The 14549-nt window shown below is 58.1% G+C and overlaps 1 protein-coding gene across 2 annotated transcripts; it reads left to right on the top strand.

The window, feature by feature from the left end:
• The first annotated feature begins 156 nt into the window (after positions 1-156).
• On the top strand, positions 157-10057 carry ENO2 (enolase 2). Of its 2 annotated transcripts, none has more exons than XM_030020340.2 (12): positions 157-304; positions 3509-3600; positions 4515-4610; positions 4896-4954; positions 5980-6049; positions 6208-6341; positions 7066-7288; positions 7735-7932; positions 8061-8262; positions 8472-8580; positions 8711-8769; positions 9103-10057. In XM_030020340.2, exons 2-12 carry the CDS (start codon positions 3516-3518, stop codon positions 9170-9172), a joined length of 1305 nt encoding a protein of 434 aa, XP_029876200.1. In that variant the 5' UTR covers positions 157-304; positions 3509-3515; the 3' UTR covers positions 9173-10057. The 2 variants fall into 2 exon arrangements, with proteins under 2 accessions (XP_029876200.1, XP_029876199.1); XM_030020339.1 differs by lacking the exon at positions 157-304 and adding an exon at positions 1700-1908.
• The last annotated feature ends 4492 nt before the right edge of the window (positions 10058-14549 follow it).

Raw genomic sequence — 14549 nt, 5'->3', positions numbered from 1 at the left:
TCCTATTCCCTGGCGCTCTCGCCCTCGTCTGCCTGTGTCTATCCCCTCTCCGTCTCCCTCTCCTTCTCTCTCCATCCCCTACGTGCTGTTTGCAAAGCTTTGCTAAATCCTGACTCATCGCAGCTCTGGGTCACATGCTGCTGTCCCGGCCCTATCAGGGGCGTCTCCATCCCTGCTGCCGCCGCCGCCGTTGGCTTAGAGGACACATCATCTCCCCTTGAGGTCCTGCATCCCTCCTCAGCTTCGTCCTCTCTCCTTTCTACCAGCACTTTCTCAGTCTCTCGTTCACCCCCGCCCTAGGAAGGTAAGTGGCTCCCCACGGCCAGCACCCCCCTCACCGCCTATTTCTGCTCCCCCACCCCGTGCCCTCCAAACCCCACACGCACTTTGGGGTCCCTGCGGAGAAGGACGGCGGTGAGCGGCATTAAGAACTAAACTCCCCTCACTTCCTCCCCCTGCTCCTCCCACCTCTTTCTCCTCACACCCCCCCCCCCCTTCTCACTTTTCTTTCATATTTTAATTTCAGGTACTCCCTCCTTCCCTACCCCCGGCAAGCATCATTGCAGATGTGAACCTAGGGAATTGCAGGAGGTGGGGGGGGGGGGGGGGGGGGCAACCAAGAAGGATAGGTGGTGCTCCCAAGGGCATTGCCGGGAGGTGCTGCGGGATGGAGCTTTACCTGGGGGAGGAGGGCGGCAGTGGGGAGGAGGCAAAGCTCAGTTTGGGCACTGCCTGGGGAGAGGACCCAGCCTCAGAGCAGACCAGCCCCCCCCCCCGCAAGTCTCCCGAGGTGTTGACATAAACACAGACGCTCAGCCGGGTCCCAGGGAGAGGGAGGGAGGAGAGGGGATGTTTTCTTATCTGCACAGCCCCACACCACACAGGGGAGGGGGGGGGGCAGCAGGGAAGAGGAGGTGACAGTCGAGCAAGCAATAGCTGCATCAGCCACGACACTGCAGCAGTGCGGGCTTCCTGGGAGCAGTGCCCAGCTCGGGGGAATCGCAGCAGCACACGGGGACTGGTGGCCCTGGCTTGGGGGGAAAAGGTCTTCGCCACGCTGGCCTGCCCGGCGGGGAGGGGGAATCGCTGCAGCGCGAACTCCAGCGAGACGGTGCCCTGGTGACAGGCAGTGCCACGAAGCGGTGCCCACAGGACGGCACTGCAGCAGTGCCAGTCTCCTGGGGTGCCCTGACCAGCGCCTCTTCAAGGCAGGCTGCCCAGCCTCCAGCCTGGCTCCTCTCTCCTCCTCGCTGTGGTCAACGGGCTCCCGGCTATGGCTCCGTCCCAATCCCTTATCCCGGCTTATCCGCCTCTGACCTCCTTTCAGGACAGTGCAGCTGATGCCAGGGATTTCAGGGTGGCTCTTTGCGCTGCTCAAAGGAGGGCAAACGCAGGGGGACGCGGGGCCAGCAACGCAAGTGGAGAAAGGGGTTTAAAGGACTCGAGGGGAGAAGAGACCAAGTGAGCGACGGGGTGGGGCAGGCGAGGCTGGATTTGGGCTTGTCCTTTGGCTTCCTCGGAGCTGGCCCCACCAGGGGCAGGTGGATGTGGGCAGAGAGATGTGACCACGGGCAACACGACCACGTAAGCAGAGAGGCACTGCATCTGGCACGGGTCTTTGCGGTCGCTGCCCCGTGTGGACTCCCTAGGGAGCCAACTTCACTTTAATGGGGGTCCTGTTCCTCTCTCCCCCCCTCCCCGAGGCTGCTGGGGCATGGCCAGGGCACTGCTGCAAAGGGAGCTCGCAGCTGCGAGGGCACGGCTCCGGAGGAAGTTCCCGCGGCGCGTGCCAGATGGCGTGAGGAGCGCTGCCAAGGCGGCTGATGGGGGATCCCAGCCCAGATGGACATGGTGGAGGGCCCTGCGCAGGCTCCAGAGAGCCCTGGTGTCGCTGACTGAATCTCCCCAGTACGGGAAGCTCTTGCTGAAACTTCAGAGCCGCGCAATTCCCCCGCGCTCGTGTGTTTTCCACCCACCCCAGGCAACGGGGTAGAGAGCCGACTCCGGCTTCCCCCAGCCTGCTTCTTAGCTCCCCTCAGTGCTGTGAGCTGCTATTTGCCTCATCCCCCCCCCCCGCCGCACACCCCCCCACGCCGTGCCGAGCCCCTGTGCTGGCCGTACCCCTGCCAGATGCTCACACGCACCGCGGCGTGGTTCTGGCTGGGGCCCCCTCGTTACCCCGCGCCCCGGCCTCGGCACGGAGCTTTGCGTGGGTCCGACCCTGCTCAGGGTTGAGTGAATCATCCGTGGGAGCCGGGGGAGGAAAACCTGGCGGGGCTGGGGGCGTGGGGTGACACGCACCTCGCTGCTGCTCCTGCCTCTCTGGGGGGGATGCAGCTCCCCGGCATCGCATGGCCCCAAGGCTGGGGGAATGGGAAGGTGGGATGGGGGGCGGGGGTGAGTTATTTCGGACCCCCTAGGGAGCAAACTTCAGCAAGAGAAGCTCTTTCAAATGGCCGTCCTCACCCACGAGCCTGTTTTCCGCTTCGGGTTTAACCAGGCGCCCCAAAATGCCGGGTTTCCTCACCCTCCTCATCCCACAGAGACACCTCCCGCTCTCATCCGCTCCCCCGGCTCCGGAGCGAAGCGAAGGATCGGGAGCTGTGCCCAGCCCCCGTGTTCGGGCAGGGCTAGGTTCCCCCCTTCCCTTCAGAGCCCTTTCTCCCACGTCTGAGGCACCGCAGCCTTCAGCAAGATGGCTCCTCGGGCTGCTGGCCTCCTCCGCGCTCCCGTCGTCTCGGCACAAGCCTGACCCGGCGCCTCATGGCGGGGGGGGGGGGGGCGACGGGAAGGCTGAAGCGGGCGTTCGGCCGAGGGTCTGCGGGAGCTGGGCTTGAGGCATCTCCCCTCACCGTGGGCTGAGGGTCCCCGCCGGCCCGTCTCTGCCCCAGGCAGCCGCCGCTCGGCTGGCTCCCTGCCCGCTGCGTACGGACACAGCGGCCACTCGCTGCCTGGTCCTGGCAGGGACCGTCCTCTCCCCCGGCAAGGGGAAGGGAGACGCTGGGCGCTGGTGCGCCAAACCTCCCGGCCGTACCAGCCGATCCCTCCCTCTCCGCCGCCCGTGGATGCTGTGGCACCGTTCCCGTCTCCGCCATCCGGACTCGTATCAGGAGCCATGAGAAGGGGCAGCGCTCAGCCGTGGCGCAGGGAAAGGGGGAGAGCGAGCTCGCAGGTTGTTATCTGCAGCAAAGGGACAGAATAAATTCAAATAGATAAGCAGTTCCTGGACAAAATGTGGCTGGATTCCCACAATCTGGGTTTTAATAGCAGTTTCCTTGAGCCAGTTGTTTTAGCTCCTAAGGTTGCTCTTCCCTGAGCTCCCTTCTGTCTTGTCTAGACGTTAGATGGGTGAGCAGCACATCCTGGGGCCTCTCAGAACTGAATGTGTCCTGGTCCTCTCTCCTCTCCTCTCCTCTCCTCTCCTCTCCTCTCCTCTCCTCTCCTCCTCTCCCTCTCCTCTCCTCTCCTCTCCTCTCCTCTCCTCTCCTCTCTCCTCTCCTCTCCACAGACTCACCATGGCAGTCGAGAGGATCCACGCCCGTGAGATCCTGGACTCTCGTGGGAACCCCACTGTTGAGGTGGACCTGTACACACACAAAGGTACGCGGACGAGGACGGGAGATGGAGGGGAAGTCCTGCCCGCCCCGGCGGAGCTGGCACTGCACGGCAGCCTGGCACGCTCTGCCGAGAGCACGGAGGGTCTTCTCCAGGGAACCCCTGGCAGACAGCACGCCAGGGGAAGAGGCAGAGACCCAAACTCTGTGCGTGAGCTCGGCAACTCCGCACACGTGCCAGGCAAATCACGACGAGACAGCTCGCTGCCGTGTATCTGACTTGAGCCGTGCGCCTGCTAGTAGCAAGGACAGAAAACGTAGTTAACGTATTTACCTTCTTGCCCTGTCCCCGCGATGCCCTCCTGCAGCTGTGCTTTTACTCCTGGGACACATTACAAGTTTGGAAGCACATCCATGGCCATGCTCATGAGGTGGGGGAAGGTTTGTCCCCAAGATCTCTGTGCAGGCACGGACGTGCACGTGTGTCTCAGCTGGAAGAGCTGCATCTCCTCCAGGCCCAAAGCTAGTTGGGCTGAGCGGTGAGGAGCAGTGAGGGGCCGGAGAAGGCATCCGACCAGACCCTTCTTCACCGAGGCAAAAACCCATCCCCAGTCTGAGTGGGAGGAAGCCGCTGGAGCCTGGGGGTCAGGCTGCCTCTGAATCAGGAGAAGGGCTGATAGTAGTCATCCGTAGTTCTGGGAATGGTGTGGACCTCTGGGTGCCTGAGAGGCAGGTTTCCCGATCTGGGTATATTTATTTCTGCCACCCTGGTGCTCCACCTCCGAGAGGTGCTCCACCTCCGACAAACCCAGCCGTGAGCAGCCAGCCAGCGCGGCCATCCATTTGCACAAGTGGTTGCCACATCCTTTCCCTCAAAAGCGGGACGGACACAGGTGCACGAGAGGTTTCCCTCCTGTTCACCCTCTGCTCATCTCACACCCGTGTTTTGCTGTTCCCCAGGCATGTTTCGAGCAGCGGTCCCCAGCGGTGCGTCCACTGGTATCTACGAAGCGCTGGAGCTGCGAGACAACGACAAGTCGCGTTTCCTTGGAAAAGGTGGGGAGATGCCTGCTCCGCACCCCGTCCCCGGGGCTGCCTGTGTGTGGGGCTCTGCCGGAGGGTACCGCTCATCCACCGGTGTGATGTGGATGTGTCCCACTGCCCTCAGGGAGACCACAGAGGCACAGACCTAGCGTAAAGTGAAAGATCAGGCCTCGATCCTCCCTCGCTGTCTCCCTCTCTCAGTCTCTCTACCGGTCCTCTCCCTCCCTCTTTCCACTCTCCTCTTTGCCTCACCCTCTCTCTCTCTCTCTCTCTTTCTCTGTCTCTTCCCTTCTTTAGGGGTCCTGCAGGCCGTGGATCATATCAACAGCACTGTCGCCCCAGCTCTCGTGGGCTCTGTAAGGATTTCTCTTTGTTCTCCCTTGTCCAACGCTTAACTCTGGTCCGTCTCTGTCCCCTGATCTCTGTCTCTGCCTCTCTTCATCTCGCTGGGTTAACAGACATAGTGATGCTCTCTGTGAACCTGGGCACACCCCTCCTGCCCCCCATGCCTGTATGTGTCCACAGCGATCTTTTCTCTGGCCAGAAAGGATTTCACGCTACCTGGTCCACCGCAGCATCTGTACCACCTAACGAGCCCCCTCGACGCTCCCTGTAGAGCTCTCTCCCTCTTTCAGATGTGCTCCTCCTCAAGCACTGAACCTCATCCACATGTCAGTGGCCTCACACCCAGCATTCGGGGTGTGATGAGCAATGACCGTACCGTGCGAGGTCTGGCAGCCCCCCCCCAGCACAGCCTTGCAGAGCTGGGGGGGGGCACATCTGCAACCTGTTTACACCTGAAGACCTGGAGCCTGCTCTGAGGAGAGCTGAGCTGAAGCCACACGTTACACCCCGTGCAGCCCGTGGTGGGGTCTGGCTGAGAGCCCAGCTCTCCCACCCCTGAAAAATACCCGGTCTGGCGGGGGGCTGCCTGTGTTGGGCCGAAACCTGCTCTCCACCTCGCTCCCGGGGACAGCTCCATCCAGTCTACATTCGCTTGCTTGAGGTTGAGCATGCACTGTTGTTCTGCCTAGCTTCTGTGTGGCCACAGCACCACAAAGCTCCCTGGAAGCTGCCAAAAGGCTGGATAAATCCCCAAGGGAGTCCTGTGTCCCCAGCAACGCGTGGCCTTGCCTGGGCTGCAGCTGATCCCTTCTCCAGCGTGGGTACATCTACACTGCACTGCAGCAACCTCATCGTGGTTACCTACCTTGACTATATACCAAGGCACTAATTTCCAGAGCTTTGTGTGTATATGTTCCCCCACGAGCTAAAAAGGTCCCTGTACCCCCAGCTTCTCCATCAACACCTCCTTTCCCGCACACCAGAGCCAACAGCTCTTCTCAGCCTCCCCTTCTCAGGAGCTGTTTCTTTCTTGCAGGGCCTCTCTGTTGTGGATCAAGAGAAGATAGACAATCTGATGCTCGAGATGGACGGCACGGAGAACAAATGTAATTCATTCCTCTTTTCTGGCCTGGGAAGTAAAGAGGGCTGGAGCAGGGGGGCACTGTCAGAGCTGCGGTGAGCCCAAGGCTGGGCTGGCAAGGGCACCCGCTGGGCAGGAGGTTGCTGCCTGAGAAGCCTAACTCCTCCTTGGTTTTGCCCACAGCCAAGTTTGGTGCCAATGCTATCCTGGGAGTTTCGCTGGCCGTGTGCAAGGCGGGAGCTGCAGAGAAGGATGTCCCCCTGTACCGGCACATTGCTGACCTGGCCGGCAACTCCGATCTCATCCTTCCTGTGCCAGTAAGACTCCTCCGTCCTTGATATCCACCTTCAGAAACTCCAAAAGAAATTTCAAAGGGTGTGTTGGGAGGTAGAGAAGGAAGGGATACAGGACTGAAAGATCAGCTGAGTGCACTGCACTCGTCAAGGAAGCAAACCAAGGCCTGAGATTTGTCAGGTTTCAATACGGAAAAGAGGGGCCTGAGGAGGATACGGCAGAGATTGTGGCAGGGCTTGACTGAGGATCTCCCTCTCAGCACAAGAACCAGAGGGCATCGTGTGAACCCCTTGGGGCACAGTTCAGAACGAGGGCATATCGGTCTTCACACCAGGGGTAGCTGCCCTGTGAAACTCCTGTGACACTCCTGTGAAACAAAGGGTGTTGTGGATGCTAAAATTTTCTCAGAGTCAAGGAGAAAGGTCCTGGAAGAGAGATTGACGTAGCATTGCTGATAAACACATACAGATAAACACAGCCCAGATAAACATATCTAGCTCGGGAGATCTCTGAGATCAAGGGAAAGTCGATCAGGTGGGAAAGTCCTCTCCAACTATTTGCTTTGAGCCACTATTGGAAGGAAGACCCCGGGGCTTACGTGCCTTTGGTCTGACGCGTTGTAGCTGATGTGTTATGTTACCCTGTGGGACGTGGCCATGGATGGGCACGGTGACTCATCTGAGAGCCTCCCCTAGGTAGCGCCAAGATGGGTTCCTTCAGCTCTGATTCTCTTACGGACTCTTGCAGGCTTTCAACGTGATCAATGGAGGTTCCCACGCAGGCAACAAACTGGCCATGCAGGAGTTCATGATCCTGCCTGTGGGAGCTGAAAGCTTCCGCGATGCCATGCGCATCGGGGCTGAAGTCTACCACAACCTCAAGAGCGTCATCAAGGAGAAGTATGGCAAAGATGCTACCAATGTGGGTGATGAGGGAGGCTTTGCCCCCAACATCCTGGAGAATAGTGAAGGTGAGAGCCCTGCAGAGATGGGGTGCCCTTGCCTGCAATGCTGTGGCTTCCTATACCTGGCTCACAGCATTCCCCAAAGATTGGTTCAAAATATGAGGCCTCAGGGTCATTGACCTCCTGTGTTAGGGAATGGTTTCTAAGCTCCTTCTCCTTGAGGTGGCCTTGATCTCCCTACAAACCTTTCATGCGTGCGCACACTTTTCCAAGGCCTTCCCCCAACTTGTCTCTGAGCTGTGGGATTGTACTTTAATTCCTCCTCGTCCCTTTGGACATGGCCTCCACAGCTCCTTGGCACGTTTCTGTTGTGCTCTGGGCTCCCTTCTACCTCTCCCATCACCCCGTCAGACTCTCGGTGGCTCTCAGGACCCTCCCAGGGGAGGTTCCCACCAAAAGGCAGAGCTCTCTGCATGGGCTGACTCTCCTGACTGCAACTCTCCTCCTCCCAGCTCTGGAGCTCCTCAAGGAAGCTATCGACAAGGCGGGCTACACGGACAAGATTGTCATCGGTATGGATGTGGCAGCCTCCGAGTTCTACCGTGATGGCAAATACGACCTGGACTTCAAGTCCCCAGATGACCCAAGCCGCTACATTTCTGCAGATGAGCTGGGCGACCTCTACCAAAGCTTTGTACGTGATTATCCAGGTGAGCTGCTGTGCTTGGCAGTAGGGAATCAGCACTGGTGTCGCATACTTAACGGGTGCATCCCCTCTGTGGTTTTGGGGTGGGAAGGGAGGTGGCTTTGACTCACGTCTCTTCTGTTGTCCCTTCAGTGGTCTCCATTGAGGATCCCTTTGACCAAGATGACTGGGAGGCCTGGTCCAAGTTCACGGCCAATGTGGGGATTCAGATAGTGGGCGATGACCTGACGGTGACAAACCCCAAGCGCATCGAGCGAGCTGTTGAAGAGAAGGCCTGCAACTGCCTCCTGCTCAAAGTCAACCAGATTGGATCCGTCACGGAGGCCATCCAAGCGTAAGTCCAGCCCGCCGCCCTTGTTGTCCTGCAAAAGGGTTGGCGGTGAACCACAGCAGGGTGTCACGCTATCCATTGGATGAATAGACTTTTGTCTCTTCCAGAGGGTAGGATGCTGAGGGTGGGAGGAGAGGGTGCCTGGATCTCACGCCGTGCAGATGGTGGTTAGAGGAGTGGGAGCTGCTGACTGCATTTCTCGCTCCTTGCAGCTGCAAGTTGGCCCAGGAGAACGGCTGGGGTGTGATGGTGAGCCACCGATCTGGGGAGACCGAAGACACCTTCATTGCTGATCTGGTCGTAGGACTGTGCACCGGGCAGGTAGGTGAGACCCAGGCCACGCACAGGCCTGGAGGAAAGCGAAGGGGTGTGAAGACAGAATCCCCTGTCCCGCCTCGGGAAACTGGTGCAAGTCATAACTACAGTGTTTGTTTTGGGGAATGCTTTACAGATAAAGACGGGTGCTCCCTGCAGGTCTGAACGCCTGGCTAAATACAACCAGCTCATGAGGTAAGGGGCTCCAGGGACGGGAATGCAGAAGAGAGGACGGGGGAGTGACTAATTGGGGTGGGAGAAGTTGAAAGCCCAAGGGTAGATGGGGTTTGCGGGGGAAACGTTACGCAGAAAAGGCGCAGAGATGACAGTAGGATCCCGGGGAGATCTCTGGAGCAGACTCCTTCCCTCCTCCTGGGCGCGAGGGTGCAGCCCCACCGGCGCGGGAGCTGAGCTCCTCCGGCCCGTGTCAGCTTGCCGCTGCTGCACTGCGTCTCCGGTTCCCGGGTGCCTCCGACGCTCCCTCGCAGCAAGGGCCTGACGTGTGCCGTCTCTCTTTCTCTCCTGCAGGATTGAGGAAGAGCTTGGCGATGAAGCACGCTTTGCCGGACACAACTTTCGCAACCCAAGTGTTCTTTGAACGTTGTCCCCAGGGCGCAGCCACCCTGCTGCTCGTTCCCACCTCACAGACTCTGAAGCCCCCTTCCCTCCACTGCTCCCTTTTTTGCTCTTTCTCCCCCCTCCGCCACCCGGTTCCCTCTCACCTCAACCCCCCTCGAGTTCAGGTGTCCCCGGCTAGATGTACCCAGGTGAAGGATGAGAGAGAGGCCTCCACCCTGTCCCTTGCTTTGGGGTCATAAGCATTTCTGGATCTAGGCATTGTGTGTCTCTTGTTCTTTTGTGCAGGGCCGTGTCTGAGCCACTCCGTTCACGTGTTAGACTACGGGAGCATGCTGCCCGGTGTGTTTCCCGTGTACGCCGAAGCATGCGCGGTGAACGTACGCGCGTCGGCTGGCGTGTTTGGACAAGCGTCGCACCCGTAGCTGTGTGTGGACGAGTGTCGCCAGTGGCTCGCTCTCGTTGTGCATGTGTGTAGGTGTATGTGTACTGGCCTACGGCGTCCTTGTGCCCCAGGCGTGTGTTTGCGCTGAGCCGTCCGTGGTGGGACCCGAGCGTCCCCTCCTTCCACCCCGAGTGCTGTGCCGTGTTGGGCTGTGCTTGCCACCAGCTTAGCGTCGAAGTGCACTGCTGTTCCTCACTGGGTGTGCGTGCGCGCGTGTGTGCTGTCAGTCTCCGGGTCAGCACGTAGTACTGTGGGGCGATATATTAAAACACATCCGTAAACGAACCCATGCTCTCATTTGCTTCTCGTGACCTTTTTCTCTCTGTTCCCTTCCCTCTTGCATTCCTTCACCCTCTCCTCCGCCCATAATGTCTGCTTCACCTTCTGGACAGCCCATGCTCAGCTGAGCAACAGACAAACTACAGATCCCTAAACTCAATTAAAAATGTATTTCACACCTGAGTTGCCTGGCTTGACCTGATGTTTCTCTCTACACGCCACTGTTTGGGAAATGGGGACGTTTTGCCATCAAAGCAGGAGAGGCTCGTGCAGAAAGGTAACCGAAACAAGCAGAGGGGACTGGCAAAAGAAAGAAAAGTCCCGGGTACCTCCACCTCCTTTCACAGCCTTGTCCCACAGCCGGACAGCTCTGTCGGCCACCCAGCCGGAGAACACGGAGGGGAAGGCGGGTGGGAGGGTGGGAATTGCCCCCACCCTCTCCACCAAACCACGTCACATGAAGATCAGGGGTTTTAATGGTGCCCTCCACGGATGCCAAGACCTCAGGGTGGGCCACAGGCCAGCTGCCCACTGGACTCAAGTGATGGTAAACCGGATCTGCACGTCTTCGGGAGAGAAAAAGCTGATCCTCCTCCCCCAAAAGGGGCTCGCAGAGCAGTGAACGGAGGGGTAGGTGGGACGTCAGTCTCTCTCAGCTCCATCTTGTTTCACAGGGGCAACACAGCAGTACTTGGGGATAGTAGCCCGTGCTCCAGCCGGTGCCCCGGCAGGCTGAGTGCCAGCAACCCCCAGCGCCTGCTCAACAGCGTTATTCTGGACAGAATCCAACGAAGGCGGGAGGCTGGGGGGTGCTACGGTGAGAAATCCAAGCCCCGCTCTGATGGAGAATAAAGGCTAAAATCACCTTGCCCACCGTTGCCGGTTCGTGTCAGTAGCCCCTCTATGTAGTTGGGCATCCCGCGAACCTCCTGCCCCACTTCACTACAGAAAGTTTCCAGACCCTCGCTTAAGCCATGCCACCTTGTCTTGCGTGATGAGCAAGGACAAGGGTAAAGACCCGGGTTGCTCCAGCAAGTCCCAAGCCCCCCAAGCCCTGGTGCAGGCTTTAAAATTTTAAAAAAGTTGGCGTTTCACTGCCGATTCTTTACTAAATAGCATAGAAAAGGGAGTAAGTTCAAGAAGGGAAGACAAAGGCTAGGGCACACATGCCCAGAACAGAAAAGAGAGTGGGAGGGAGGATGTAAGGGCAGAGACAGGATTGGTTTCTCGGGGATCACTGGTGAATACAGAGCAAATCTCGGCGGCGATGAATAGCTCGCGTCCCAGCTGCCGGCCCTCTCTCGCCAAGTCTCCCCCTCGGCCCCTCCGAGCAGCAGCGGGGCAAAACCCACCCCAAACTCAAACCCCGCAACCTAAAACCCAGCGCGGCCAGCACCGCGCCGCAGGCCCACGGGTGAACAAACACACGCAAACCCCGCAGGACGCTCCTGGACGTGCCCGAGGATCGGCTGCAAAGGCAGACGCTCCCGGGGGCGGGCGGGGGGATGTGCCGGACCCCCCCACACACCCCCCGTGGGGAGGCAGCAGACCCCCCCACACCCCGTGGGGAGGCAGCGGACCCCCACACACCCCCCGTGGGGAGGCAGCGAACCCCCCCACACCCCGTGGGGAGGCAGCGGACCCCCCCACACCCCGTGGGGAGGCAGCGGACCCCCACACACCCCCCGTGGGGAGGCAGCGGACCCCCCCACACCCCGTGGGGAGGCAGGAGACCCCCCCCCACACACCCCGTGGGGAGGCAGCGGGGGATCGGCGCCACCGGCCCGGGCGGGCAGCCCGGAGGAGGGGACGAGGAGGTGGAGGGGGGGGCCGGGGGGGCCGCGGCTGCCTTCTGGGAGCTGTAGTCCGGCCGCCGCTCGGGGAAGGCTCCATTTTCCTCAGCCACGGGGGCGGCGAAGGGGGGGGTGCGTGGTGTCCCCCCCGTGGTGTGGTGACCCCCCCCCCCCCGTGGTGTGGTGTGACACCCCCTCCGTGGTGTGGTGTGACACGCCCCCCCCGTGGTGTCCCCCCGCAGCCGCACGTCTCCCCCGCGAAAGCGTGTGGGCGCGACGGCGGCGTTTTGGGGGAGGAAAAGTGCGGTTTTGGGTGCGAGCGCGAGGCACGGGGAGCCTGCCGGGTTTTTTCCCTGGCATACACCGAAACTGCTGGTTTCCTTTGTTTTAGATGCTGGGATTTTGCAAAGGGTCTGGCTATTGCTGAGCAAGCAGGGCAGTTTTGGGGGAAATAAAGTTCCTTCGCTTTTCTGTTCCCAAGAGCATCTCCCCCCCCCCCCCGCCCCGTCACGTTTGTCTTTTTTTGCGCAAGGAAGGAAATTTAAGTCCCCAAGGTAGTCCGTGTTGCCCATTTAAACGCAGCAACGCTGTAACAGCAGGGAACCGGTGTATCTCTAGGTTGTGGTAAGAATTTGTTTGTGAAGAGTTACTGCCAGGGAGGTATTGCCACGTCCCTGTGTCAGGGAAGACGCGTGAAAGCACCGGGGTGATGAGAATGCCTTGTGCCGTGGCGGTGCCTCACCTTGGTGCCTTTTCTGAATCAAAAGAGTTTGTCATTGATGGCACGGTGTATATAAGGAACATACGACTCCGCTATGTTTGCTTGGGTCGCTGCAAATATTTATCCTTAGCCAACGCATCGTAAGATACACGCTGCTTTCTCCTTGCCTCAGTGGCAGAGGTTTGGTTATAGTTTCTTTGTGATGGAAATGTCCAAACGCTTTGCTATTCCCGCACCTGAGGACTCCTGGTGTATAAACTGATGTCTCCATCAGATTGCCGGGCCACAACGCACGTTCCATCGGAGTATGAGGAACAGCAACAGCGCAGAGATGGGCCAGAGATGTGACAATGTCTGTGAAGGGAAACATTTGTTGGATTGGTTTTCTTTTAACTCTCAAATCATATCCTTGTTTAGATGACATTTGCAGAGCAATGTCGAGCTGTTAAAGGGATAATTTAACACCAGCCCTCCCCCCCCAAGCCTGCAGAATTGTTCTTTCGTTTCTAAATAGGTGTGTGTGCCCATAAAGGAGCTGGAAGGGGAGATGGCACTGAATTAGGCTTGTTGTAGAGTGCCCAGGGAAGCCTTAATGCTGAAGAGCTACTGAATTTCTCCGGTATCTTTTTGTCTCTCAAGAACGACGGGGTTCTATTCAACCTTGGGAAACCAACACCTTGAACACAGGAGGCTGTCAGAGACATTATTCTGCTGAACATCTGACAAGAGGCCCAAAAATGTGGGTGCTGGATAATTCCTATAAGGTGCTGGGCACCTTACTCGAATGAAGAGCATTTGGCTCTGCTGCTGGAAGACTAAATACGGACAGCTTGGACAGGTTGTCAGGAGGAAGCTCGTTGTTATGAAGCTCGCTGTATGGGCAAAGGTCAGCTTACCGGAGCATTGCATGTCTCGATGTGGAAGCAGCTTAACTCTGTGCTACGCCATGGATGGAGGGGCGGGGATAAAACACCTCTGTAAATGGTGCAGGTCCTACAGTTTTGGATAAACTGTGTGCATCTGCTGGCACAGGGCACATCCTGCTGTGCCTCAGAAATCAGCTGTGCAGCTATGACATACCGGCACATCTAGTGGGCAACTCAACTGGGGTGATGGGTAAGGTTACGACCCCTGCCCCTCACTTCTAGAGGCTGCCAGAGTGGCACATGAATGAGCCTCCGCAATTAATAGCTCCCTGAGCTGCAGCCCAGGCCCAATTTGCTTGATTAAATGGTAAACTGAGGCAGCTCATTGTTTAATTACCAGTCACTGAGCCATCTCGGCCATGGGGACAGCCATTGCTGAGAGACTGGTGTGACTGGGCAAGGAGTGATTCATTTACCAACAACCAGTTTGCAGGTACTACTTGTCTGAGTTTGAGAGAGCAAGCCAGGAGAAGCCATTGTGGGTGGCCCTGGCAGGGCTCTGGCTTGAAGAAAGACTTTCCCTAGCCCTAGCGCAGGCTAGAGCGCTTGCTTGCTTCTTGTTTTCATCAAGGAGACTACTATGTGCTGTGTGTCTGTCGTGGTTTAACCCCAGCCAGCAACTAAGCACCATGCAGCGGCTTGCTCACTTCCCCCCCACCCAGTGGGATGGGGAGGAGAATCGAGAAAAAAAAGTAAAACTCATGGGTTGAGATAAAGACAGTTTAATGGGGCAGAAGGGAAGAAAATAATAATGATAACGATAATATAATATTAATAAAATGACAATAATAACAATAATAATAAAAGAATTGGAATATACAAAACAAGTGATGCACAATGCAATGGCTCACCACTCGCCGACCGATGCCCAGCCAGTTCCCGAGCTGCGATCTGCCCCGTGCCCCCCCCCCCCCCCCCCCCCCCCCCCCGGCTAGCTCCCCCCAGTTTGTATACTGGGCATGATGTCACATGGTGTGGAATATCCCTTTGGCCAGTTTAGGTCAGCTGCGCTGGCTGTGTCCCCTCCCAACTTCTTGTGCCCCTCCAGCCTTCTTGCTGGCTGGGCATGAGGAGCTGAAAAATCCTTGACTTGGTATAAACACTGCTTAGCAACAACTGAAAACATCAGTGTGTTATCAACATTCGTCTGGTATTAAATCCAAAACATAACACTGTACCAGCTACTAGAAAGAAAATTAACTCTATCCCAGCTGAAACCAGGACAGTGTCAAAAA

The sequence above is a fragment of the Aquila chrysaetos genome, chromosome 7 (genome assembly GCF_900496995.4).
Source record: "Aquila chrysaetos chrysaetos chromosome 7, bAquChr1.4, whole genome shotgun sequence".
NCBI classification, from domain to species: Eukaryota; Metazoa; Chordata; class Aves; order Accipitriformes; family Accipitridae; genus Aquila; species Aquila chrysaetos.
This window is presented reverse-complemented; position numbering and strand designations above follow the sequence as displayed.

Coding starts and splice junctions, on each gene's coding strand:
- ENO2 (XM_030020339.1), top strand. CDS start 1,715: ATGGCCAGGGCACTGCTGCAAAGGGAGCTCGCAGCTGCGAGGGCACGG. Junction 6,342..7,065: donor ATCTCATCCTTCCTGTGCCA/GTAAGACTCCTC, acceptor GGACTCTTGCAG/GCTTTCAACGTGATCAATGG. Junction 8,770..9,102: donor AAATACAACCAGCTCATGAG/GTAAGGGGCTCC, acceptor TCTCTCCTGCAG/GATTGAGGAAGAGCTTGGCG.